Source organism: Marmota monax, unplaced genomic scaffold (assembly GCF_021218885.2).
Source record: "Marmota monax isolate L192 unplaced genomic scaffold, Marmota_monax_Labrador192_F-V1.1 WCK01_AAM20220418_F8-fsc00115, whole genome shotgun sequence".
NCBI lineage: Eukaryota > Metazoa > Chordata > Mammalia > Rodentia > Sciuridae > Marmota > Marmota monax.
In genome coordinates this window covers 3,416,845-3,443,939 of record NW_026694419.1, presented here as the reverse complement: position 1 = coordinate 3,443,939, position 27,095 = coordinate 3,416,845, and the positions used below count along the sequence as shown (strand labels likewise).

General features: G+C 35.9%; 1 protein-coding gene across 1 annotated transcript in view; it reads left to right on the top strand.

Moving 5' to 3' along the window:
* The window catches only part of Stmn2 (stathmin 2), a 53,153-nt gene that overhangs the window by 7,926 nt on the left and 18,132 nt on the right, over positions 1–27,095 (top strand). The window contains exons 2-3 of the mRNA XM_046468234.2: positions 19,268–19,363; positions 23,973–24,145. Of these exons, the coding sequence (XP_046324190.1) occupies positions 19,268–19,363; positions 23,973–24,145 (269 nt within the window). The remainder of the gene's footprint in view (positions 1–19,267; positions 19,364–23,972; positions 24,146–27,095) is intronic.

Sequence of the window (27,095 nt, the reverse complement as noted above, 5' to 3'; positions counted from 1 at the left end):
CATTTTTATTAATCATGATTAAAGATAACATTTTGTGTACATTTGTTCTCACAAAACACTTTTATGTGAATGTAAAGGTTAATTAATGCATTTCAGTGCTCATTTTGCTAGTCATCTGGAAATATAGCTTTCCTAGGATTTGTACTTAAGAGAAGCCACACATTATACTCTAAAACCACAGCGGGGCTGGGAACATAACACAGTGGTAGACCACTTGCCTAGCAAGTTCAAAGTCCTGGGTTTGATCCCAAGCATGATGATGATGATGATGATGATAATATAAAACCATAACATAAATATTTTAGGTTTTTTCCTCACTTGTAATGTTGTTAACTTCAAAACTAAAATATTTAACACTGAAAAAAAATGCTTCCAAATTTGATTTTGTGACAAGAAATAGACTATTATAGTTCTCAAATGACATATTAAAATAATTTTTTATAGAATAAGAATATTGTCCAAGACTGAATTCTTTTTACAAAAGCATAAAGCAGTGTATATAAGAGTACCCATTTAGCAGTTGGAATAATTGCATTTCAGATACTATAAACTAGAGTTTGTACATTCTCCATGAGTCCAAGCACTTATTATAACAATAGATCATCCATGATATTAATCTGTCAATCTTTTAGTTGCATGTTTTTATATCAGGGCAAAGAGAATTAAATCAAATTTAAATCTAGTCCCACAGATATTTTTAAAAGAGATCAAACTACTTCTTTTAGAATATTTTTTCCTATGAACTGCATACTTAAAGTTTAATTTCCATTGGGGAAATTACTGCTCACAGTAAACCTAACAACAGTCTTCTAGTTCTGGTGTCCTGGTTTAGTAGGAATGAAACTCACCTGAAAAACTCCAATTTATCCTGTGTTGACTGTTACTGACTCATTGCAGCCTCCCTGGGAATCATGATTTCAGGATACCATTGTCTTACTACTGCAACATTTTCATTAATTTCCAACACAAACATCTATCATTATGTGAGTTTAGAGTAAGATACCCATTAACATCTTCCTCTTGGTAATTTTATACATGAGAAATTACCAAAGCCAGTTCAAATCTTTTTATAACAGATCATTCCTGTTATTTTAAAAGTCATCTTTTCATTCTACTTCTGAAAAACTTTTTTCTTTTAGAGTTTTTTTTAAGAGCACATAAGCATAGAAGATTGGAAATTAAATAAATAAAATTAAAAAAGGAAAATAGAACAGCACCATCTAACTATATGGGATCTTGTTGTTTCTAGAAAACATTTTACTTGTCCCATCTTTTTAAATCTCCATATAATCCTTGTGAGACAGGCATAGTATACATGTTATACTATTTAAGGATGAGTAAATTTCAGTTTGAAGGATTTACTTAATCAAGTTCACATATGGTAAGCTTCAGAGCCAGTACTAGAAGAAAGTTCTAATAAAAATAGATCAGGTAGGTTTTAATATAGGTAAGACATAGATATAAAACTAATGAAATTTAGCACTCAATCCTCTGTCCTATTTTCAGGCAGAAACAGTGAGGAAAGCTATACGCTAGGCATATTTGTCTCTAGTCCCAAATCATTAATAGTTAATGTCAGTAAAATAAAAATAGATTTGAATGCCGGCTCTGCTTTACACAGAGATTTTCTAAGATTGACAGCTGCCATCCCAGGCCACTACTTATCACCCTTTCCTTAAAGAATCTTGGATTTGGGAAAAATTGGATAAGGATGGAAATAAAATTTTGGGTGAGTTAATTCCTTCTGTTCCAGAGCTGCAAGGTATTATAAGAATATAAATAAACATGGTCTTCACACTTGGGGAATTTAGTCTTAAGAAAATGAGATCCTGTACATATCAAAAACTTGAGCAGCAGTAATGGAAGCTCTTAACTATAGGGTTTTACCATTTTAATAATTTTGTAATAACTTTGATTAGGAAGTACTAAGATCCAATCCACCCTGAGGATTGTTTAGTTACACTTCTCGAATTTTCTGAGCATCAGCAGCACTTATGGAACTAGGGCCATGCTCCCAGAAGTTCTGAGTCCATGGGTCTGAAGTGAGGAATTTGCATTTCTTACTAACTCCCAGGTGGTGTTGGCCTGGCTGGTCCAGAATCACTTGGAGGAAGCTGTACAACGGGGACCAATGGGGAGCACAGGAGAATGTGGCCCTCCAGGGGAAGAATTATGATCTCTGACTTACTCTACAAAAGGACAGAGCCCAACAGCTCTGCCCATCTCCACCAGTGTCAGTGCTATGCTGAAGGAGGAGCCCCAGAGCAGGATCTGAAGCCCTGAGTTTTCATCTTCACTCTCACTAACTTGGGCCAAGATTTTCTTTCCCTGTATCTCTAATTCAACACCAGTAAAATAGTCTGTCCATATCAGAGGGTCATAGTCAGAACTAAGGAAGTGAATTTGAAAGTGATTATTATCATTCAAGTGCTTTATAAATACAAGGGCTTGAGTTCTTTATCATTAGATATAATAACTGGAATTTTTTGGTGGAAATACTGTGCATGCCTTTAAAATGAGTAAAGTGGGAACAAGAAGCATAGTCAGAAAGTAAGTCATTTGGCTTTGAAAAGTACTTTCTAAATGCTGAAAAGTGAACTAAAATGTTGATTGAATATTTTAGACAATAGCATTTGACATTTTGAAGGACTTCTGATTAGAACCCCTCAAGCCCTATGTAGATAGATATTTAAGCTTGTTTCTTAGATTTCTTCTTCCTAGAGTTCAAATCAGAAGAAGCAACTAACTCACCCAAAGTTTTATTTCCATCCTTATCCAATTCTTCCCAAGTCCAAGATTCTTTAAGGAAAGGGTGGTAAGTAGTGACCTGGGATGGCAGCTGTCACTCTTAGAGAATCTCTGTGCAAAGCAGGGGTACCCAAGGTACAGGAAATATGAGAGGGTTAACCAGCCAGAGGCAGCTCTCCTACCCACTTTGCTTCTGGTCCCATGTTTGCCCTTCGGTGGCACCACCTTGGCACTCTACCCTCTTGAGTCAGCCTCCCTGAGACTGTACAAGCCCTACTTAGACCAAGTGACCCAGGCCCAAATGTTCAAGTATGCCAAAAGCTTGGTTTACAGCAACTTGTCCAAAGAATTCAAAACACTATGAAAATTAAAAAGCAGTTCTATAAGTTCTCCCAAAAATGCTTAGGTAGAAACTGTTCCTGTTCCTGCTTAAGAACTGTAGCAGAGTAGTAGTGGGTGTGGGGGTTAGATGACCTGCTTTACTGCTCACCTGGAAATCTTTGAGCAAATAACTCACCATTTCTATAGTACAATTTTCACCATTTTTAAATGGGGAAAATAATACCCAAGTCACATGGTTGTTAGGAGGATTAGGAAAGCAATTAAATATTAAGAAACTGATAATAAAAATATTGATTCCCTTCCCTAACTCCCTAAATGAATAATGAAAATACTAAGTAAGTACAATAAAAAGTTAAACATCTCAGCTTTATGTTAATTTCTTCATATAATGACAAAGTTATTAGAAACCTTGGAATTAAGGAAATAATCACTAACCTTCAATGCTTGGTGAGAGAGGGTTGAATACAGCTGCCAATGTAGCTACCTACAAATATGAGACGTCATATTCAGTAGAAATAAGTAAAAATTTATTTCAGAGGCATTAAAATACAAAAGTATACACTCAGAGCACTTTGAAGAGTAGGATAAAGGGGAATTACACCACACACACACAAACTCTCATTCTGAAAATATTCCCAACCCATAAATTTCTTCCAACTCTTTCATCTCAGCTCACCTGACTGATGCACAATTTTTCATTCCCACCTGTCCATCTCCTCCCTGCCTGGCATCCTATCTCCTACTTGCATTTTCAACATTCCTCTTTCAGCGAGGTATCTTCTTTCTGGGCTAATTCCAGGTACCTTCTTTTCTGAGTCTACTTTGCCTTCCTGTTCACCCAACACTGGATGAGCATAATAAAGACCCAAGAGCCATACAATACCAACAGAATATTCCTGAAATGACTGCCAGAGAAAAGGATTTGATATTATTCTCCCAGTTGTGCATGAAAGTAATACCTTTTCAAACATTAGTGTTTCACATACCAATCAATAATCTATTATTGTTTTTTAAAATCTGTAAGGAGTTAGCAGAATATAATTAGAACAAAGGTATCTTGAAAAATCAAATTTGTATTCATCTGGCATCTGACTTTGCAAAGGCTTAAGGGAGGATAACTGACTATCAATATAAAGAGGTATATTAAGCATTTTGTTTTTTCTTTAAAACAGCAATTTATAAATGTATGGTACATAAACTAAGAATTATACTTATGACATAACTGCATACTTAATTAGAGAAATATGTGCTTATATTGACAAGTGTAATATTTTCCTCTTTCAAATTAGATATTGTTGATGATATACCTGCATATAAAATGCCCAATATTTTTTTCACATTTATAAGCTATAAAATACGATGGTAAGATATACACCTACTTTCTTGTAAATATATAGACATGGGAAAATGACAGAGTAAGAACTTTATATGAAAAGCTCACTATGATTCAAGTCTTCACAAGGTCATAAGATATTGCAGAAGAGAAGAGTAGGTCAGCTCTGAAGAAAATGTAGCCATTCTCCTCACTTTAAAAAAAATTTAATAAACCAAAGACAAAAAGGAATTCCATTTCTTCTATCAATGACACTTGATTTTTTAAAAATCTAGTAATTCAACAAATAAGATGAAATTAGTACTTTCCAGGTTGAGAGCAAATTCAAGAAATACTGAATTAAGCAGCTTCAAAAAACTGGATTGCATTTGTTGAAGTTTTTCTTAAAATGAAATATTAATAACTGCACAGTCGCAATATGTATTGTTCATGAATTGTGGCAAGTTGTATTATAACTCATCTAAGGTAAGAAATGCAAAATATATTATGTTTTATATAATATATAAAATGTGTAAAATATTATATAATATAAAATATATAATACATAAATTATATATAAATCTGTATAAACTACATATTTATATATTATATAATATAATCATATAATATTATACTATATATAATAATGTAATTATATATAATTATATCATTATACATAATATGATTTTATATTATATAATAATATTATATAATATAAAATATATAATATAAATTATGCATATACATATGTATCACTTAGGAAAGAACATTGGACTTTGTGTTCAGTTTGCATAACTGAGAAGAATAAAAACCTGCACACTTAAACAAATTGCAGAGATAAAATACTGCTTCTGACAAATAGCAAATAGTCATAAAGTTATTCTACCCAAAAAACTGGCAACTAAGCCAGGAAGCCTCCCTGGATCCTGGCTGGCCATCTGCTTCTCCTCTGTTTGATCAAACTGCATGAAATTCATTTTTCCTTTTTCTATCATTTGTCTATTACTTACGCCAAATCCAGGCAAGGGAGGGAGGTCTTTGGGCTGGGCTTTGGTAAAAAAAATATATATATATATATATATTCATTCTATCATTTTTAATGAAGTTTTAATGAAGTTTAAATGTAAACTATGAATACATAGGATGAGAGTTCTTTCATTTATATTTATGACATAACTGAACTGTGGCAACATAGTATGAGGATAATCGGCTACAACATCAAAAGAATTTCTCAGAGTTGCTTCTGAGTCATGGCACACTCTCCAAGACAGAACAGCATCAAGTGACCTCGAGTCCAGCTTTCCTTGATCTTTCCTTGCTGTGAATTCTTAGGAGTTTATTATCTAACAACAAGTTTGGCATTTAGCTATGTCATATTTTGTTAAAAGTTTTTGCTCTTATCTCCCTGTAGTTTATTCTTCTCTTACTGTGCATGAGCCAGTTACAAGTTGCAGGTCTCTATGCACTTTTTTCCATTCAATTTTCATGGTAGCTCTGAAACCAGTTTCGTTATCTCTATTTGACAAGAAGAGCAAGAATAAAGCAAGGGAAGTTATGTGATTTGCTCTGGATCACAAATTCAGAAGCCAGGTTTCCAATCTATCACTCTGCACTGTACTCCAGCTTCCTTGTCTTAAGCTAATTTTATTTTTTGTTTCAATAAAGACATTTCTTTATCTTATATCCAACTATATGGAGGGCTCCTTTAAGCCCAGATATAGTTGGCACTTACTTTGTTTTCCCCAGGGCACATATGGGGCTCTCAGTGATGACAGTATTAGCTGTTATGTGTTAGATACTGACTATGTGAAGTATATTCTGTGCCAAGAACCTTACAAAGAGTATCATCCATATTTTTACAGATGAGAAAAGGAGGACGGTATAGTCACATGCAGGCCACTAATGAAAGGGCCAGAATTTGAAATAAATCAGTATGACCCCAGAGCCCATTTAGTTAACCACTACATATGGTCTCCTTGGACAAACAGTAAGAGCTCTGGTTCTGTCAAGTGATTTTATGATAAGGGTGAAATAAGTAAGGGAAAGAAACAGGATTTTAAGAAATAAAAATCCACACACTTTTCTTTAGCCAAGCCCTTTAAAACTTCAAAAGGTCACTCTCAAAAAATCATGATCCATTTGGAGAAGATTAACCTTTATTAAGTTTATCTTACATCAGTTCAGCACTTAAATTTTTCCACCCATTACCTGGCTCATTCCTTAAAATAATGCCTTACCCTCCTTTTGTGCATGAACTCTTATTGGAAAGGTTTAATAAGGCATATAAAGCTGGATAGATCCCAAACTGGAGCACAAATCTTCAGTTCCCACCTATATTCTCTCCCTTAGCTTTGGGTAGTATTTACTCACCTCTAGTCATTATTAAGAGCAGCATTAATTCACCTGCCTCTTTTGTCCCCCCAGCACAAAGAATTGGTTGTTGATGCAAAGCTGCATAGAACGATGGAAGTAGGAGAACTTTCTTAATGTATGCATGTAAACCAAGTAATTCTAGTCATACCACTAACTGGTGTCTTAAAAACCTATCAACAACCTACCGGTAGGGGCCAAGGGCCAAGGAAGAAAAGGCTATTTGAAAGTACAAAAACACCAGCCTGTGGCATAATATAAAGCTAGTGAATTTCATGGAGCAAAGAGCTGACCTCTATTTGGCTCCCATCTGGGATTATTAAACCCTACCCTAAACTTAGTCTCTATGAGGACGTCAACTGGATCACTAACAGAATCAACAGCTATCCTTTGCCTCTGAAGGATCCCCCCTCCCTCTTCAGCAACATTGGATAAGCTAACTGCTGCACAAACTCACATACAGGGGAAATACAGAAACAGTAAAGCTCTTAGACACCTTCCTCACTCTCAAAAAACTTAAGAGTTAGGAAGTAACGACCAGCAGCAAACAAAGCAATTGAGGAATGAGGGCTAACCTAGGTGCATCGATCCAGGAAGAGGACTGTCCTGGAAGACATGTCACCACAAGGCTTTTGCAATGGAAACCATTAAGATTGATTCTGTTTCTGGGGATATACAAACCCAGCCTCTTGAACTGCAGTCTCAAATGATTGGAGGCATTTAGGAGTCATCTCTGAATCTGAGTCCATATGACCTCTGTCCTGCTCTACCTATTACAACTCTGTTAAATTTTTGAAGATATGAGCAATGTTCCAAACCACAAGTTATTTTTTATGAATAACATTTAGGCTGAATTAAGTCCAGAGAAAAATAGAACATAAAGGAGAACCAATATTGTGCCTTTAAGTAGTTTGGATTTCCAAGTTGTGACTTTTTTATGCCAAATTCTAATTCACATATTTCTCTGCAGGTCAAAGATTTGATTTAAATTTTTTCTTCACTTTTATTGGAAATGTTTATGACTGATAAACATGGTATTTGCTGCCACAAATAAAATAAACTACATAAAATTCTTCCAGTCTCACTCAAACAGTTATACCAACATGTAATCCGTCTCTTAAGAATGACTCTTATAAATTCAAAGAGAGTTCCAGATGGCATCCAAAAAAGCTTATATTTTATGCATCACTTACTCTGCCTCACTGTGAGAAAAAGAATATTTGAAGCCAAAAATAGACCTTTCATGTAATATGGGGGAAAGTAGAATTTGCCCTGATAGTTTAATAATTTGAAATTCAAGACAAGCTTTGCTCATGAATCGTTTGTCACATTAGATATAATATTTTATGTCTATCATGTAAATGGTTATGAAATACCAAGATTCAGAAAAAAAATAATTTACAAAGCAGAAATATTAAGATTAAGTTTCCCTTTTCTTTAATATGAGGCATAATAAAATGATTTGTCTAAAATAAGGTAAAGAAAGCTCTTACCGCAGAAAGCACAAAAAGATGAATATGTATGTAATGGGAAAATCACTTAAAAAGCAAAATTTGCTAAATTTGTAGAATCATAGAATCCCAAAGCATTGAGAGACTAATTAAAAATGAGAAAAAGGAGTCCAGAAATGGTAAGTGACATGATCAAGGTCACAGAATAAAAGCATCTGAAGTCCTCAGAGTCCTTAAAGGTTATTTAAGCCAATCACCATCTGATGCTTATTTTCCTATCCATAGCAGGAGATTAATCCACACTTGTGCTTCTATCTAAGGTAGAAGCAACACATTTCATAGCTTTTTGTAAAACCAAAGAGAAGTGCAGTTTTTCACGAAAAATTTTGTAACTAAAGAGAATCTGAAAGTATTAAAAATACACATGTATGGCAATGATTAGAAGAAGCAACAGAAAGGACCACAAATTAATACCCAAACTTGAAACGTGGTCTTCACAGACTGAGGACTGGCCTTCCCAAGAGGGACTGAAAAGTAGGACCCCTTTAAAGTCTGCTTCAAGTGCTCTGGAAGAGAGTATAGACTACAGGAGTCTCCCACAAAGCAAGAGTTGTTTGTTTGTTTGTTTTAATTACCCAGTACCAAAAATGTACAAGTATGTTTAGAAACAGAATAAAAAAGTCTAATATCAAATAAAAATACTGATTTTCCTTTAAAGGAAAATCCAGTCCCATCTCTTTCCCACTTTGTTTGCCATTCTGTCCCTGCTTCTGCCACCACTTAACCAACAACAACCACCAAAGGGAGGAGGAGCAGGGTTATAGAAAAGGGTTTTAGGTCTGATAGCTTTGTCTATAAATTGAAAATATCATTAGAAGATTTCTACTGCTCTTTCCAGGTATGAGATCCTATGGCTGGTGATTCTAATAGCACAAGCTAAAATGCAAACTTATTAATAGTCTAAACTTATCTATATTAATAAACTGAAAGTAACTTTTTGGAAAGATAATTTTTACCAATCCAAATAAACCAGTTCCTCTTCACAATATATTTCTTCAGGGTGTGAGCAAATGTCCCTGATCTCACTGAAATTCTCATTTTTAGCTTATTTTAACAGACCTTATTTTAAGTGTGTTTTAAAATTCACCTGCAAAAGAATATGGTTTCTTTTTAAGCCTTTCCAACTTTTCTGTGCTATGTAATTGCTTATTTCAAGTAAATCAAATCCAGTTTTCAATGGCTTTATCTACTGTGTGGCCATTTGCTAAAAGCTGAATAATATCTGAACATAGAATAATAACAAAACTACATTTATCATGGCACAAGCATGCAAAACTTGTGCTATCAAACCTTTTTTTTTTCATTAAATTTTTACTTTAAGACCTACTCCCTAAATAATGCATTATTACTAACTGGTCACCATGTTGTATACTCAATCTCTAGAATGTGTTCATGCCATCTGAGACTTTATACCCTGGGACAAACATCCCCTTATTCCTCCACCCCTATACCAGGATCTGGTAACCACCATTCTACTGTCTGCTTCTATGTGTTCAACCTTTTTAGTGAAATCATACAGTTTTCATCTTTCTGTGCCTGGTTTATTTTAATAAATATATATCTTCCAAATGTCATCCATTTGTCTGAGGTGACAGAATTTTCCTTTTTTTAAAGATTGAATAGTGTTCCAGTGTGTGTGTACATATTTTTTAATCCATTCATCACTTTATGGACATTTGATTCCATATCTTGACTTTTGTTAATAGTGCTGCAATGAACTTAGGAGTGCAGATGTCTCGACATACTGATTTTATTTTCTTTGAATACATAACCAGAAGTAGGATTCCCGGATCCTACTATTTTTAATTTAGGAAACTCTGTACTGTTTTCTGTAATAGCTGTACTAATTGCGTTACACTGTTGGTGTAATGCAATTAGTACAACAGAAAAGCGAGCCTTTTCTCCCACATCCTTACCAACACATGTTATCTTTTGTCTTTTTTTATAATAGCCAGACTAATGGGTGAGAGGTGGTATCTCATGTGGTTTTAATTCGCATTTCCCTGATGCTTAGTGACAGTTGAACATTTTTGCTCATTTACCTTTTGGATTTTTGTATGTCTTCCTTTGACAATATGTGAAAATGGTCACTTCTTAAAGCTTTTATCTCCAAATATCCAGACAAACTAGGTTCCTTGGCATATGCCTGTAATCTCAGCTACTCGGGAAGCTGAGGCAGGAGAATCACCAAGTTTGAGGCCAGCCTGGGAAACTGAATGAGATCCTGTCTCAAAATAAAAAGACACAGGAAGTATATCTCAGCTATAGCGCTTGCCTACTATGCTTAAGGACCTAGGTTCAATCCCTAGTACCACAAAAAAAAAAAAATAAAATAATAATAATAATAATAATAATAATCCAGGGGAAAACAATAAAATTTGGAAAGTTTATCCTAGACTAAGTTGCCTTTTATATTTTCATCCTGTTTGTCACACAAAAGGGATGACACAAACCAACTGTAATGCAAAGTCCTCAGATGCATTGCTTACTTGCTCTGTATGTTGCTTTATATTCCTGGCAGAAAATTATACTAAAATTCTAGAGTATTATTTGATGGGAACTATTTCAGAGAATGAGTCCTCACATGACAAATCCTGAAGTCACATTGGAATTCCAAAATGCAAAAGCTATGTTCAGTGTCATATCTGGGTTAACCTGAAGAATGCCCTTCTCCCTATTCAGCTGTCTCTAAAATGGATGCTGAACATAATTGCATAGTGGAAGCGACAGTAAGATGCTCACCTCAGGCTCTGTCACTCTCGCATACTGCCAGAGTTGCTCAAAACAAAATCACTGCTTCTGCTTTTTTGACATAGATAGTTATAAACCTTGACAGTATTTATATTTCCCACTTTTAAAAAGCATGTGTATATGTTTGTGTGTATGTGTATTCATTTTATTAAACACAAAATTTTCCACAGAACATGTGACTTAGCTATGGACTAGCAAACTCACAAGACTTTTTATCATTCAGTGGAAAATCTTAGCCAACTATTCACTTTTGCACCAGGTACACCAGCAATTTTTCAATGAATAGATAATACTACCATCAATGTGATTTTGAAAACCCATCTTTTAGGACACTATTGAGTAAATGCTACATATTTTGCATTTTACGAAGTTTCATTGAAGGAAACCCTGGAATTCTCCTTAGGTTTGGGTAAACAAGAAAATGCCAGCTCCTACACAAGAATTTCGTGACCTTTATCTGAAATACTTATCTTCTATTAATTATTTACATACCATTCGTTTCCTAGGAAAACATTTAGGAAGACTACCATAAGTACAATTTGTACCAGATAACAATTCTATTTTGTGGAAACCTGATACATACTGTTTGGTGATAACACTATGTTAAAATACTTATTTTATTCATGATTATATTAATAACCATCCTACATAGCATGGGTTTTCTACCACACACTCAGAACTAAAACAGTGATGTGGACCTCTTCTAATACAGTGAACCCTTGTGCCAGTTTAAGTAAATAGAAATTTACATGCAAGGAAAAGTTTACATGCAAGAAACATGCTTCAACAAATGTGCTTTGAACTTTCAGCAATTTCCAGATTGATAGAGGAATTAAATCAAAATATAACTGATAGGGCCTGTCGCAGAAATTGCTGCAGGGTCCCTATTCAATTTCAGTCTGTTTCTTCCCCGTGTTCTTTATAAATTAGCATATTCCATTATCTGAAGATAGTCAACCCCATCCTGTGATGATAAATAGGGTTCCTTTGAACTCATTAAGTGTATCTTCAGTATTCAAACCACTGGTTAATTCAAATGAAAAAGTCACCTGGCCCATGAACTGAGATAAAGTCATCTGGATTTTACGATTTTTTTTTTCACTGTAATAAAAGTCTTGCACTTTCCATCTCTGAAAGTTCCTGCTTTCACTGAGAACATAATAGGTATCTACTATATATATAGCCTTCCTTGAAGTCACACCAAATTCTAAAATTCATGTGAAGTAGAATCTAGGGTTTACTTTCTGGAGAAAAGCTATTACAACAAAGTGAGCAAGAGACTAACGTCCTTATTATTGGTGACCAAAACATTTGCCACTCTGGATATTGACTCCACAGATGCAACAATTGTTCTGCATAAGAAATGTCAAGTTTTGCTGTATTATGAATGTGAGCCATGTTCAGCCATTTTGGAGGATCAACCCAGAAAATGCAATAGCAGCCTTCAGCAAGAGCCTTCCGGCTCAGGAAACTGCAGAAGGAAGAGCAAAGTCACCCTTAGAGCGATTTCTCTGTAGCCAGATGAACAGACAGGTTTTAATATCTTGGCTTTGCCTCATTATAAGTCACAACCATCCTAGCTATTACTTCAAGGTTTGTTACTGCTACGTAGAAGGATTTAGGGGATTGGGAATGGGAGAAATCCCTCAGTACGCAGAATTAGGCTTGGCGATAAAATCTTGACACAGAAGCAGATTAAGTACTAATGTTCCTTTAAATTACAGTATAGTTCTGACTACAGTTTAGTCTCCATCAAGGACTATAAGAATTTCTTTCATCAGGGGAAGGAAAAAAAAAAAAGACAAGACCCTGCATGATGTATTGCAGCTCTCATTAAACACAGCAGGAGCTTTAAGGAATCAAGAGTAAGGTGAGATCCAGGTTGGGACAATTTACTGCTTTTATTATAGTGTTGATCACAGGAACTGATTCATGTCATCCAGTTTCTTTGCCTTGTCACCATTTTACTAAGGCCAAAAATCCTTTGAATTGAAATTTAAGAGCCTCATATGTTTCTGTAACACCCAAGTGATGGGTTGTTCTGTTTTAACCTTGCTCAGTGTCCTTTTATTTGATTGGATAGCTATAGTCTACAGAAAAACTGGGATGCTTTGGTTGGTCAAAATATGAATCTTTCAAAACTTCGATATCTGAAGAGACCATAATTCTTGTAGTGAGAGATGTGTTGAATGAATGCAGATTGAATCTAATTTTATGTTAAACCAATTAGCATTACATCACCACAGCAGAAATATCTAGAGCATTACCTCATATCAGTGATTTTTTCTGGGATGTTAAAATAAGCCTTTAAAAATCTGAGTGATTTATTTTTCTTTCTAAACGTTACATCTTCAGTTACATATTCATCAACCAAAATATTTTTATGCTCCAATTTGAGCCACTATAGTATGTAAGTAGTATTTTCAATAAAATTATGTTATTCACGTTCATCTTTAAAGAAAAATATCACAGTGATGGAAGTCCCAAAAATATTTCTAAATAAGATGACATACCTGAGTCGTCGTCGTCATCATCATCATCATCATCATCTGACCTTCAGTTCTAGGACTCCAAAGCAGGCAAACTACCAAACACAGACACAGCGTGGTCACAATCTAGTTAAAACAAGCACCAGACAGAAGCTTAAATTTAAGAAATGAAAAAAGAAAAAAAAATACCTAAAAGAGCTATAGGTAGCTAATTGCTCTCTATGTTAAAGAATCAAGTAGTGGGGAAAAGAGAAAAAGGACAGAAAAAGAAGAGAAGCAGTGTAGCGGATAGAGCGCTAGCTCTTTTAGAATCAATTATTAGAGAGTGTTGTTTCTCCCGTTGTTTGTTGACCTTTGAAATCCTTGGCACCAGCTGGGGATGGCCAGGGAAGTAGGGTCCACAGTTATCACCCCAGAGTGCCTGGGTGACAATATTCTTCCTTGAAAAAAAAATGGTTTGTGATTGTTTACATAAATTAGTAAGTTTCAAGCAAAGGGCTTTTGTCCTTTTATAAGAAGCCGTGCAAATCTAATTGCTGTAAAACCAAGCACAAGAGATCTTCGTCCTACATTTTATAGCATTTGACTGTATCCTTTACTATCTCCCCAGAGACGTTTCAAAAGAAATTTAAGTTGAATCCAAAGTGACTCTTTGAGACTTGCCAAGAAAACCTCCCTCTTAGACTAATTAATGTGATCTCAAGGAACAAAATAAAAGTAAAAAGAAAAGGGAAAGGCGATGTGCTGACAGACCCCAGGGACTCTTCAGTGGCATCCACCTAAAACACAAGTCATGGGGCAGCCATGCAGTCTTCCAATGCATCCGTATGGTCTCCCAGAATGCCAAAGTGTCAGGACAAAGAACCCTGTTCAGATATTTCCTCCAAAACTAGTGTATCAATGACATTTCCAAAGTATTATCAGCAAGAAGTCTAAAACAGTTAACTCATTTTTCCCACTCAACATAAGGCAAAACTAAGGAATCAAACAGTGGCACAGAATGAATAACAAGAAAAAATGTTGATTGTACACCAATTACAAATTAAATAACAACAAAACAATATGTATGAGAACTCAAATGAATGGTTCTTCCCACATCAGCCAAATGAAGTGGAAAATTGAAAAAATTTAAGCCACTTCCTTCTAATTGTTTGGGCCTTTAAAAATAATGGAGCATAATGTCATGACTAATATATATATTATTTTCTTCTTAAAACAAGATCTATATAAAATTGAGATGTATTTGAAAGTGAGCAAACAGCTCAGAGTTTACATGTTTAAAAGAATTAGGGAAATGCATGTGTGTGTTTCTATTTTTTATTTTACCAAGTAAGCAAATCTCTTTACTGTCCCAAAATCAAAGCTGATTATTGAAACTGTATATTATTTTGAAAAACTATTTCTGAGGTTTCTAACCATCTCTGTAACCAATATATATTACCCAGTATGACCTATATCAAAAACTTTATAGAGCATGTAACATCCAGCCCTCTGTATCCATGGGTCTTGCATCATAGATTCAACTGTGAATTGAAAATATTTTTTAAACATTCATCTGTACTGAATTTGAACTTGAAGACTTTTTCCTTATCATTATTCCTAAAAAATACAGTATAACAAATATTTTTATTGCATTTGTATTGCTTAGGTATTATACGCAATCTAGAGATCATTTAAAGCATTCAGGAAAATGTGTGTAGGTTATTGTCAAATACAATATCATTTTATTTTTTATTATTTAATTCAGACTGGTTCATTGTAGTTACACAGAATAGCTGGTTTCATTGTGGAATATTTGCACATACATATAACATAATTTGATCAATTTCATTTACTAATTCACCATTGTATATAAAGGACTTCAGCATCCTCAGATTTTGGCATTGAGAGGGTGGTCCCAGAACCAATCTGCCATGATACCAAGGAACTAAAGTACAATAGCCATGTAGTCAATCCCCACTCATATGTGGGAATTAACTAAGGAGCAAATGCCAAATAAAACTGGAAAGAGAAAAAAGCCTTAAGACACTTTACCTTAACAATCAATATGACACTTTAAAAATTAATAAAAAATGTTATTCTTGTTAGAAATATTGTAGACAGTGAAGACAATGGCAAAACATCTGAGCAAATTATTGGGGAAGTGAAGAGTATTAAAACAAGTCAGAGTCAGACAGACCTACATTCAAAATAAACATCACACTTGGAAATCCATCAGACTTTAGACACATAGAACAAACTCTCTTGAGTCTTTTTTTTTTCCCATCTGTCAATTTACACTAATTATAGTACCTTTCTCATAGCATTGTGGAGATGATTAAATGAGATGCATGCAAATGCCCTCGTATATTGTTTGTGCTCAATAAAGAGTCTCTGTTACTATATAACTCATGGTTCATTGTAGCCATTTGGAAGAACGGAATAGTACAATTAGTGTTTACACATCATTAGGTTAAGTGACTATTGCTACAGAACCATTATACTTCATGTGGGATGAATTTTAAACGAATTCACCAGAGAAATGCACTTAACTCTCAAACATTAATAGTTAATAGCAAATGCAACCAACCATTTAAAAAAAGTGTTTGGAATTACCCATCACGTCCCACATTCTTGCAAACACATTCAACATTGCTTGGTATTGGAATGTAGTGAGAAGATCAATATGTGTTGTTTTCTATATACCCGTAAAGAAATGATTGTTCAAAGCATGGAAATATCAGTGGTGAAACCTTATTAGCGTATTTCTCATAGTCCTTTGCATTTGCCAGAGATTCTTTTGTAGCTAGTTTTTTAAAATATCCAAATTATTTATATCTCACTGCGGAGCCCTCATCCTGTTTTCCTCAGATCAAACCATCTAATTAGCCTCAGGTTAGGGACACTTTCTCTGGAAAACTTCCAGGGATCTTTCACACTCTTCCCTCCTCACTCTTTCAGAAACTTATCCCCAAATTCAGTCATTCTTTCCTACCTGCTCTTCTCTTATGAGGTCTCCTGCATCTTCCTTCTTTCCCCTTTGCATCCTAAGCCACACTGTATTCCCTGCCCACTCATATTCATTTGTTTCTTGATGTGCCTCCTGGTGTATCCTGCATAAAAAGGTCAGAAAAAAATCTTTCCAAAAAGAGGATCCTGTGAGGGCTCTCCTCCTTTCAACATGTTCAGACACTTCCTATTGCTAAAATGATCAGAATGGCTGAGCCAGGACACTTTGAGTAGTGAACGGCATTATAGGCAGGTGCCCATTTCTTGTATCCTCACGTGGCAGAAAGAGATTGAGCTAGCTCTCTGGCCTTTTTTAAGGGAGCCATTTCAGAGGGCTTTGCCTGGATGACCTAATTACTTTGTAAGACCTCGCTTCTAAATGCCATCATGTTGGGGATTAAATTTCAACATGTGAATGGAGGGGGGGAATTGATACAAACATTCAGTCCAAAACAGTCAAGATTATTCATCATGCCTGGGGCTCTGTGTGTGTTGGTCCCTGACAGTCTTTACACTCCCCTTTCTTCCCTAGCTTCTCAAGCATAATTAGAGTCATGGTCTTACTGAACATTACGAATTTAATTTCCAAGAAACTAAGGACAGATGTTGAGGAACATTCTCTTCAGTAGAAATTCATTAAATTCAGCAGAAATTCTACAAATTTAATCCATTACTACTTTATGAGTTGGAAAATCTTCTCTTTTTATGTATAAATTATTTCTTAATGAAGTTGATGCCTATAATATATATTCATTCTTCAATATGCATGGAGATTGGTTCCAGGACCAAAATCTGCAGTTGCTCATGTGCCTTATTTAAAATGGCGTCGTATTGGCATATAATCTACACATGTCCTGTCACATATTTTAAATCATCTCCAGATTACTGAAAAAAGTCTATGTGTCCTGCACCAAAGCAGTTTTTATTTTGAATATTTTCCAACAATGTTTGGTTTAATCCATGAATGTGAAACCCACTGATACGGATGGCTAACTGTATATTTAATTTTGCAAAAATTTTTTGGATGCCATATTGCATTTTTCTACAAAACAGTTACCACCATCCAAAAAAAGCCTGGATGTTATTGTTTTCAGTCAGCTCATGGAATTAAATGTATTAAACTACCAAATGTGCTAACTTCTGATAGAAATTGTGATTCACACTGAACATTCAAGTAAAGATCTGCTTAGGTCTTTATAAAGGATGGAATTTCATTAACCAAATATTAACCAAATAAAGACATAAGACAGGGGCTAGGGCTGGAGCTCAATGGTAGAGCACTTGCCTAGCACGTGCGAGGCACTGGGTTGGATCCTCAGCACCACATTAAATATAAATAAATAAAATAAAGGTACTATGTACAACTAAAAAAAAATATTTAAAAAGAAAAAGAAATAAAACAAAGAAGTATGGCTCAGCCTTCTCAAATTGCAAAGGCATTTAATAAAGTTTCTCGGAATGCAAATGGCCAGGACTTCTATGGCACATGGTAAATTGTGTCGTTTATTTTAAGGTAATAAGCAGCAGAGATTCTTTTAGTAGGTCCTATCAACGTGTCAGGTTGAATTATTATACACAACTGAAAATATTTGATCTCCGTATGTGGTCCAACAATATGCCAGCATTCTCAGCCCTAACTGTGGCCTATTGGGTCTCCTCTTATAGGTAAGCTAGAAAACTCTCAGCAATCTTGAGATAGATTGATTTACTGCATTTTATCCAGAGATCCCATCTTCATCACTGTCCATGTATGGACTTTGGCCTCTTTGGGGCTTAGTTTCCTATTTTCTCTTAGAAACTTCTCATTCTAACATTTTGTGGCTCCTAAGCATCTAATTATTGAATCCGTTTCTTAGTGGACAAAAAAAGATGCACCTGTCAATAACGTCCAAACTCATCTTCTAGGATTTCTTTCCTTTCTAAGGTCTTCACTTTCCCTTGGGTTACAGTGATGATTAAATGACCCTGTCAAGATGCAAATGTTACCTGTTAGGTTCCATGTGCTCGGTCATAGCCTCTGTGTATGCCTTATTTTCTTATGCCTCTTTTCTTCCTTTTCCTTCACTTACTGATTTTATTAATTATATAATCAATAAAGGTGAGGGTCCTGCTTTCTTATCCCTTTCTGTTTAAAACCAATAGTAATGAGATGCTCACCAAGTTTACCTCGGCAGGAAGAGGCCTCTTCAACAGGAAAGGAGAAAATGAAATAGAGAGGGGGAGGAGGAACAGCAGAGCCTGAAGTCCTGCAGCTGCTTGACAAATCCCAGTGGTTGTGAGAAGAGGGAAAGATAAGAAAATGTACTTGAGGATAAAAAGAAAGCAGCAAGAATAAGTCCCTCGAGGATGTACCTACTTAGTAACTGAGTTCTCTGACTGTGCCCAAATGAGTATGTGGTGGTTCAGGCTGAACCCTCCTGAATCTTCCTTGGATACAATAGACCTGCTCTTACATTTTCTAGAACAGGCATGTCTCTGCTAATTGTGCCTGTTTCCTCTATATCTTTCCTATTTCTCCCTCCTATCCTATCTAACTTTTTTAACTAACTTGCAATACTATGCAATTCATGTCCTCTGTAATAAGGAATATGTTTCTCAGAGCTTTGTCGACATTTTTATTCATTGTGAAAGAAAGCAAAGCAGTGTACCTGGCGGTATTCATTCTGCAGGAGGCTTACGATTATTCTCCAAGTTTAGACAAGCATTCAGAAGCAATTCAGAAAACAAAAGATCCTAACTTGAGTCTTTCTTTTCAGCCTACAAGGAAAAAATGAAGGAGCTGTCCATGCTGTCACTGATCTGCTCTTGCTTCTACCCGGAACCTCGCAACATCAACATCTACACTTATGATGGTGAGTGCCTAAATGGAGATGCCCTGCCAGCAAGATCATTTGCAAAAGCTTGCTTATATTTGCTTCCTTCTCATAGCTCTTGGTATAATTAAATCAATATTTTTGTAGATCTCGCTATTGACTTGCTGTGTCTGGCTATTAGGTCTTATTGATTGCCTATTGCTCAAAACAGTTTGAATTTGGTGCTAACAACAGCACATTAATGTCTCTTAGGAAGCATGACTGGGTTGTTATTAGCAACCACATCCAGTAGATCAACATGCACAATATGTCTAAGGCTTCTCTTAGCAAATAATGTAATATATATTAAGCTGCAATTAGAATAGATCAGAATTTGCAACAAAATGCTTTATACTTAGAATGCTCAAGAGAAAATTAAGAACCATCACTATTTTTCTTTATGAAGTTCCTGTATTTTGCATATGTATACCAACAAGTTCATTAACAGTAAGCAAATTAAAAAAACAAAACTGACTTATGACTGAGGCCCCAGGCAAAGAGGAATTAAAAGGACAACCCCCCACATCCAAAGAGCTGGCATAACAACTTCACTGAAGCACAACCTTCTAGGTCTGATCTATCTTGATTGATTGTGCTTAGTTTGGTTTCCTTTCTGACTCTGCCACTCTCCACGTGGCCTCGGGCAAGCCAACACTTAGATTCTCTGGGCTTCATTTAACACTAGCATCTCCTCCCAGGGATGCCATGAAGTTTAAATGACTGAATGCAAGTCAAACATCAGTACCAAGCCTGGCCCCTCAAGCACTTGACAATGGTAACTGTTATTATCAACAATATTATCTTCATCCAATTCAGTCATCAAAACGTTTGATGTCAGGTATAGCTGAGGCATAGTTTGCTACCTGATAGGCTCACAATTATTTTTCCTTTCCACACGTGTAAAGAAAGACATTCAAGACAAGACAAAATGACCTTGTAGCCGGTAACCCCTTGTATGCCCTTAAAGCCTATTTGAGGATTCAGAGGCAAATATTTTCCCTCCAAGTTGTTCTGTTGTGGTGCCATCATTGCAAGTGCTAATTAAGGGCTCTTGCGTTCCAACCATAATTTTCACTGGAATGCAGAACCAATGCCTACTTTGTAACACGTTCATTCAGTCAACAAATAAACTACACAGATCGTTATTATCTGCCAGATGTAGCTGCAGCTGGGAATCCAGCAGTGTTTCCTATGGGAATCTAATAACTCCATATTGTCACTGAGGGTCCGAAGACTAATATGGAGTGGTCCCCACCTTCAAGAGACTCAGGGCTTAGTAGAAGAGTCTTCCAGTATACAAATGATCAGGAAGTGGAACACAGTGGATAGGAGAGAGGAGGCCATGGTGGTTTCTTCCAGCTTAGGGACGGAGGAGACGGGTAGAAGAAAGCAAAACTTCCCTATCACCAGCTCTTAGATGTTGAGTTAGCACTAAGGACCCAAGTCCATTAGCACCCATGCACTGCTTTGCAAAGAAAGTAGGTGGGGAATTTCAAATTTCTGAAGTTTTTAACTCACCCTCCTTGTATTTCTATCTTGATGATAATCTGACAATCTAACAGGAATTAACAATAATAATTATTATTACCGTTTACCTTTATAAACAGGCAGTGCCATGGCCTGTGATTTATATTAAGTGTCTTTTATTTTTTGATCTTTACAACAATTTTATGAGAAAAGTGCTCTTTTGTTCTCTGTCTTTTAATAAGGAAATGAAAACTCAAAGGACTTAATGTTCCCATGTCATATAGCTACAAGAGACACTTACTATACTAATGCAAATACAGGAAGTTCTGACTCCAAAGTCTAACCTAAACTATTTAAAATTCCATCGGCTTACTAAATAAGCTATTTTCCCATGCTCCCTTGTAACCCTTTTCCGTAGGCTTACATAGTTTTTATTGAGTCATTTAAAATATAAGTATAATCATGAATGCTTTCAGGAAATTTAAAAATACTTTTACCTTTAAAAAAAAATGTGGCTGGGTGTGGTGGCTCATGCCTGTAATCCTCAGGAGGCTGAAGCAGGAGGATCAGAGGTTTGAGGCCAACCTCAGCAATTTAGCAAAGCTATAAGCAATCTAGTGAGACCCTGTCTCAAAATAAAAATAGAAAGGGTTGGGAATATATCTCAGTGGTTAAGCGCCCCTGGGTTCCATCCCTGATTCCAAAAAAAGAAACATGATTTCCAATATACTTGCCGAACTAGCTATGACTAGATTATGTGTTAGCATTTAGGGATCTGTCAGCCTGGGGTTTACCTGACTGCAGCCTCACTGTGCGCTGTGTCTGCCCAGAAGAATATCAGTGGAAGCATCATCTTCACATTAGAAGTGAAGCTGCTTCTCTGCTCTGCTCTGCTCTAGTGAGAGCTGGCCTGGAGACCTGGCCAACTCTTTGCTACAACTTAAAAGGGATATCATTAAATTAGAGGTTTAGGGAGCAATTTTACTCTAGGGCACAGAGGGTGTTTAGCCTGGGGAAAAGACTTGAAAGTGGACATTGTAACTATTCTCAAATATTTTTAAATTTCCTGAAGGCCTTCCATATCCAGGGTTTTGAATCAGCAGATTCAACCAACCTCAAGATCAAAAATACTTGAGAAAAAAACTGTGTTTGTACTAAACACATATGAGCTTTTTTTCTTGCCATTATTCCCTGAGCAATACAGTATGATAACTATTTGCAGAGCATTTATTTTGGATTTGATAGTATAAGTAATCTGCAACCAGTTAGTGTTCAGGAGGATGTGAGTGGGTTACGTGCAAACACTACACTGGGGCTTGAGCATCCTCAGATTTGGGTATCCTCAAGGGATCTTGGAATAATCACCCAAAAGTCCCAAGGGACAACTATACCTGAAGATTGGTGATGCACAACAGAGAACCACCTAATCTGGGAAAGGTTCAGGCTGCAAACAAAGACAAGCTGACATCAGAGGGATGTCAGCTGGGACTGAACACAAAGACAGCTAAAAATGAGAACAGACCATTGAAGTTTTTCTAAAAGAAAGAAAAAAGATCTTTATATTTCACTGTTATGAGTTGTGTAGTTGTAAGTGTCCTGGCACATGCTATTGCTCTTTTTTGTTGTAAATTATATTATTTTATATTATAAATCACATTATTTGGGGGTAAAACCTGAAGTCCTAATAATCTGTTTGTCTTTACCACATAAGCCACTGGTGAAAAAAAAAATTAGCTAGCCATTCTTCAGGGGTTTTTATAATTGACAAATAAAATATTATATATGAGTGTGAAGTACAACATGTTTTGAAATATACATATATTGCAGAATGGCTAAATCAAACTAAATAACATTATTATACCATTTACTTATCATATATCATTTTTGGTGAGAACACTTAGAATCTACTGTCTCAGCAATTTTTGAGAACACAATTCATTTCACCATTTTGTACAATAGACCTCATGAATGTATTTTTCTTGTCTAACTGAAATCTCTTACTCTTCAACCAACATCTCCCCATCTCCACACCCCCTCCCCTCAGGCTCTGGTAACCACCATTTCTACTCTATTTCTATGAGTTCCACTTTTTTCAGATTCCATACAAGTGAGATCGTGTGGTATTTGTCTTTCTGTGCCAAGCTTTTTTCACTTGGTATAATGTCCTCCGGGTTCATCCATGTTGGTGCAAATGGCAGAATTTCCTTCTTTTTAAAGTCTGAATGCTATTCCACATGTATGTATACATATTAGTAAGGAGATGCTGTCCCCTCACCCCCACAACTACAATGACTCTCCCTGGCTCCTGACTGCATCTGAGCTGTGCTGAAGGAGGATATTCCAAATAGCAACAAAATAGGAATGAAGATATTACAGTGGGCTCATGTCCATTGTCCCCATTAGATTATGATCATCTTGAAGACAAGGATGCCCACATTTAATCACTGGGAGCAGCAAACATACAGATGGACAAGTCAGAAACCAGCAGGATGTTTTTCACATTAGCATTGACTTTGTCAAATACTCCAACTGCTTAGGGGCCTATATTGGTTCTAACAAAGTTCCTGTGAATCCCTGCTACAGGAATGATAATACTGCAATAATATGTAATTTATACACTCACACACACACACACACACACACACACACACACACACACACAGGCAGGGTCCTACAGACACACACATAATTATATCTGAGAATCTAATAACTGTGTTCTTTTCCTCCTCCATCTAACCAAAATGTGCCTGCAGTCATGGTAATTCCAAATCAATCAATCAATCAATCTGTGCTACTTGATTTTCATGCAAAGTTCATATTTATCCAAAAGGAAAATAGACCTCAGTCTAAAATAAATCCAGGCTATTTTTTGCAAGTATGCCTAACATTATTCAACTTCTTGCAGACATTGTTGAGTTCTTGAAAGCTAAATATTTATTCTGTTAAAATATACCCACAGTTCTACTAAAGAGAGGTCTTATACGTTCAAACTAATGTAGAGCAAATTATCATTTGCAGCAATTTATTTCTATTTTTTCCTAGAAAAAAATATACTACTTTTAATTGTTGAAATCCAAATTATTAAAATAAGCCTCGGCTTCAAGTTCCACTTGCTTAATATTCTCTGATTTTCATTTCTTAGATATGGAAGTGAAGCAAATCAACAAACGTGCCTCTGGCCAGGCTTTTGAGCTGATCCTAAAGCCACCATCTCCTATCTCAGAAGCTCCACGAACTTTAGCTTCTCCAAAGAAGAAAGACCTGTCCCTGGAGGAGATCCAGAAAAAACTGGAGGCTGCAGAGGAAAGAAGAAAGGTAATTTTCCATAGGTTTTGAAGTTCTTCTCTCTCTCCTTCCCTCTCCTCCCTCCTTCTCCTCCTCCAGTTCTCTCTCTCTCTCTCTCTCTCTCTCTCACACACACACACACACACACACACACACATACACTTCAAGTAAAGTTTTCAGGGGACAGTGACACCTGAACCTGTCATTCCACATGTGTAGGTCTTCAGTAGACACTGGGTCGGGCTTTCTGGGGTAATAACTTCCTCAGTTAAACAAACACTGAGTTGAGGCTAGCCAAAACTGGAGATCTCGAGCAGGCTAAAAGAGCTTCAATGTCCTGCTGCCTTTCTTATGTCTCTTATGCAACCTCCCTCCTCTAGTCAGCAGCGCAAACGCACTAGAGAAAGCACAGCCTTAGGTGACTCCAGGGGTGGAGCCCAGAGGTGGTGATTGTTCCCTATCAGGGTCTGTATCACACCCCCAGTGTCCTGCATGGTTTCCTTGAAACCATTAATTACCAGTTCTTCTCCCTGAGATCTTTCCAGCCCAGATGTGGTTTGCCACCTCTGGCTAAGGGCCAGAGCTTGACCCTTTCCTCCTCAGAGTCTCCCTGTCTGCCCTTGAAGTCAGTCCTTCCAACATCTTCTCTGAGATCTCTGGTATCTTCCTCTACCCATCTCTAAGCCTTGATGGGATTATTTTCTTTCTCATTTTGTCATTGGTCCCTGACAATATTAAAGAGCTTTTCTCTTGCCAAATCTTTAATTTTCTGTACTCAGATGCCAAGATATTAAGATATCAAGGATATTAAGATTGGAGGATACCAAGACATCCTGGAGGCTCTATGCCTAGAGAAGTTGCCTGAATACCTCTGTTCCAGCCAGGTGGTTTTGGTAGTTCACCCATCAAGGTACACTTGATCACACAAAAATTGAATTATCTTAGGTAATTCATTCCTACATTGTATTTCCCAGTTACTTTTTCACAATATATTTTTAGGCTCATGTAGTCACTAAACATATGCTCCACATAAAGTGGAAACTGCATTTTTAATACTTTTCTTATTTTATGAAGACACTCTCTACAAAAAGTCAGCCAACACATTATACACTTCTGTGTTGAATAATTACTAAGAGAACAAATAGCATCCTTTTAGTCTTTAGACTAAATTCTCCAACAAGGAACACAGAGCAAACATATGTGTGTGTATGTGTGCTTACAGGTGTGTATAGTATATGTGCATACATATGTATGTATATATACACATATATACATAAATGTTTGACATCAAATAAAAGGCCCAAAGATTAGAAGCTCTCAGGGTAAATTTTCTGAATGAGAAAATGTTAACCTTTGTGCTTAAAAAAGTCTTCCCATGATACATAACATAATAATCTAATTTTCACTTAAGAGTGAGGTTCTCCAAATATCTGAAGAATATTCCACACACACGCACGCAATTGTATCAATTACTGCTGATACGAATACAGATTTAAATAGGAAGAAACTGAACTATTAACCCAAGGATATCTACAGAGATTGCCATTTTTAAAAAATCATTATCTTTTTGTTGTTGTTTTTTTCATAGCTTTTTTCTCATAGTAAAGCTACTAAATTATTCAATTACAGTTCACTAAAACTTTGCTACCAACAGATATAACCAACTGGAACACTCAGACAGCTTAAGTACCCACCCAAACATTGGCATCCTGCAGGTGGTAGGTATAGAGATGGGCATAGGTGTATGTTCAGGCCATAAGTTGATGTGCAGAGATCACAATACAAAGTTATTGACTGACCAGAAATTAAAATTAGAAACCAGAATTCAGCACCATGGTTGAGAACATCAATGGTACTGCAAGGTGTGGAGAAAATTATTGGTGGAAAAAGAAAAACACAGAGATGATCAAAATTAAGTGGGTGTTAATTTATAAGTCACATAAAACTCCCTCTGGTAACTAATTAATGATTCTGGTAAAACTCCTGCTACCTGACAGCAATAAATTATCAACAATTGCACATTTAAACAATTAAATGCACATTTAAACTCAACTGGAAAGTGACCACATAGCTTAACAACATTTACAAATGTAACCATTCAGCATTATGATGCCAGAAATATATATGTTCTTTGGAACACTTTTAAAAAGCAGTATTCTATCACATTTTTCATATTATTTGTTAAAATCTTTCAATCCCAAAATCATTATGTGGATTATGTCCTAATGGCAGACTTTTAATTAGAAGAAAGTGTAACTAATTAACAGAAAGAACCAGCTTAACGATTCATCAATTGATTTTCTTCTATTGGATTGTACTGACTTAATTAGCACTCATTTGAAGTACTGTTAATTCTCTTTAAAGAGTCTTCAGTAAGTAGATATATCTCTGCAAATATCTTAGTGAGGATATGCAAATAACCCAAATCCAATTCAACTAGCTGAAACAAAAAGTGAATATATTACTAAAAAGTCAAGGAATGGCTACAGCATCAGAAACAGCTGTATCCAGGTAATCAAGCAGTTTGATATCTGTCATTTCTCCTTGCATCAAATTGGTTGCATTACTGGAAAAAAAAATTAGTTTCAGTCAATACCAATGCCAAATTACTTTTCTTACAACAGCAACTCCAGCAGAAAGAAAGTTTTTCTTCCCCAATAAGTGCTAACAAAAGTCCTGGAACTGACTCTCAATGACCTTACTTGGATTGCATGCCCAACCCTAAAGGAGTCATTGCAGTAGTTTAATTAGCAAACCTGGATCACATGCCCACCGCTGACCTGCAGGGAAGCTTAGGTAAGATCCCTGGGGTAAAGGGGTGGTTCTCCAAAAAAAAAATAGGTGTTCTCATCAGAATAGAAAATGGATTTTAGGCATGCAAAATTACTGATGTGCTCCATTTTTAATCTGCAAATATTTAGTGTTACTAAAACAATTAGAATAACTGTTTAGCTTAGACACTAATACACTATACAATTTG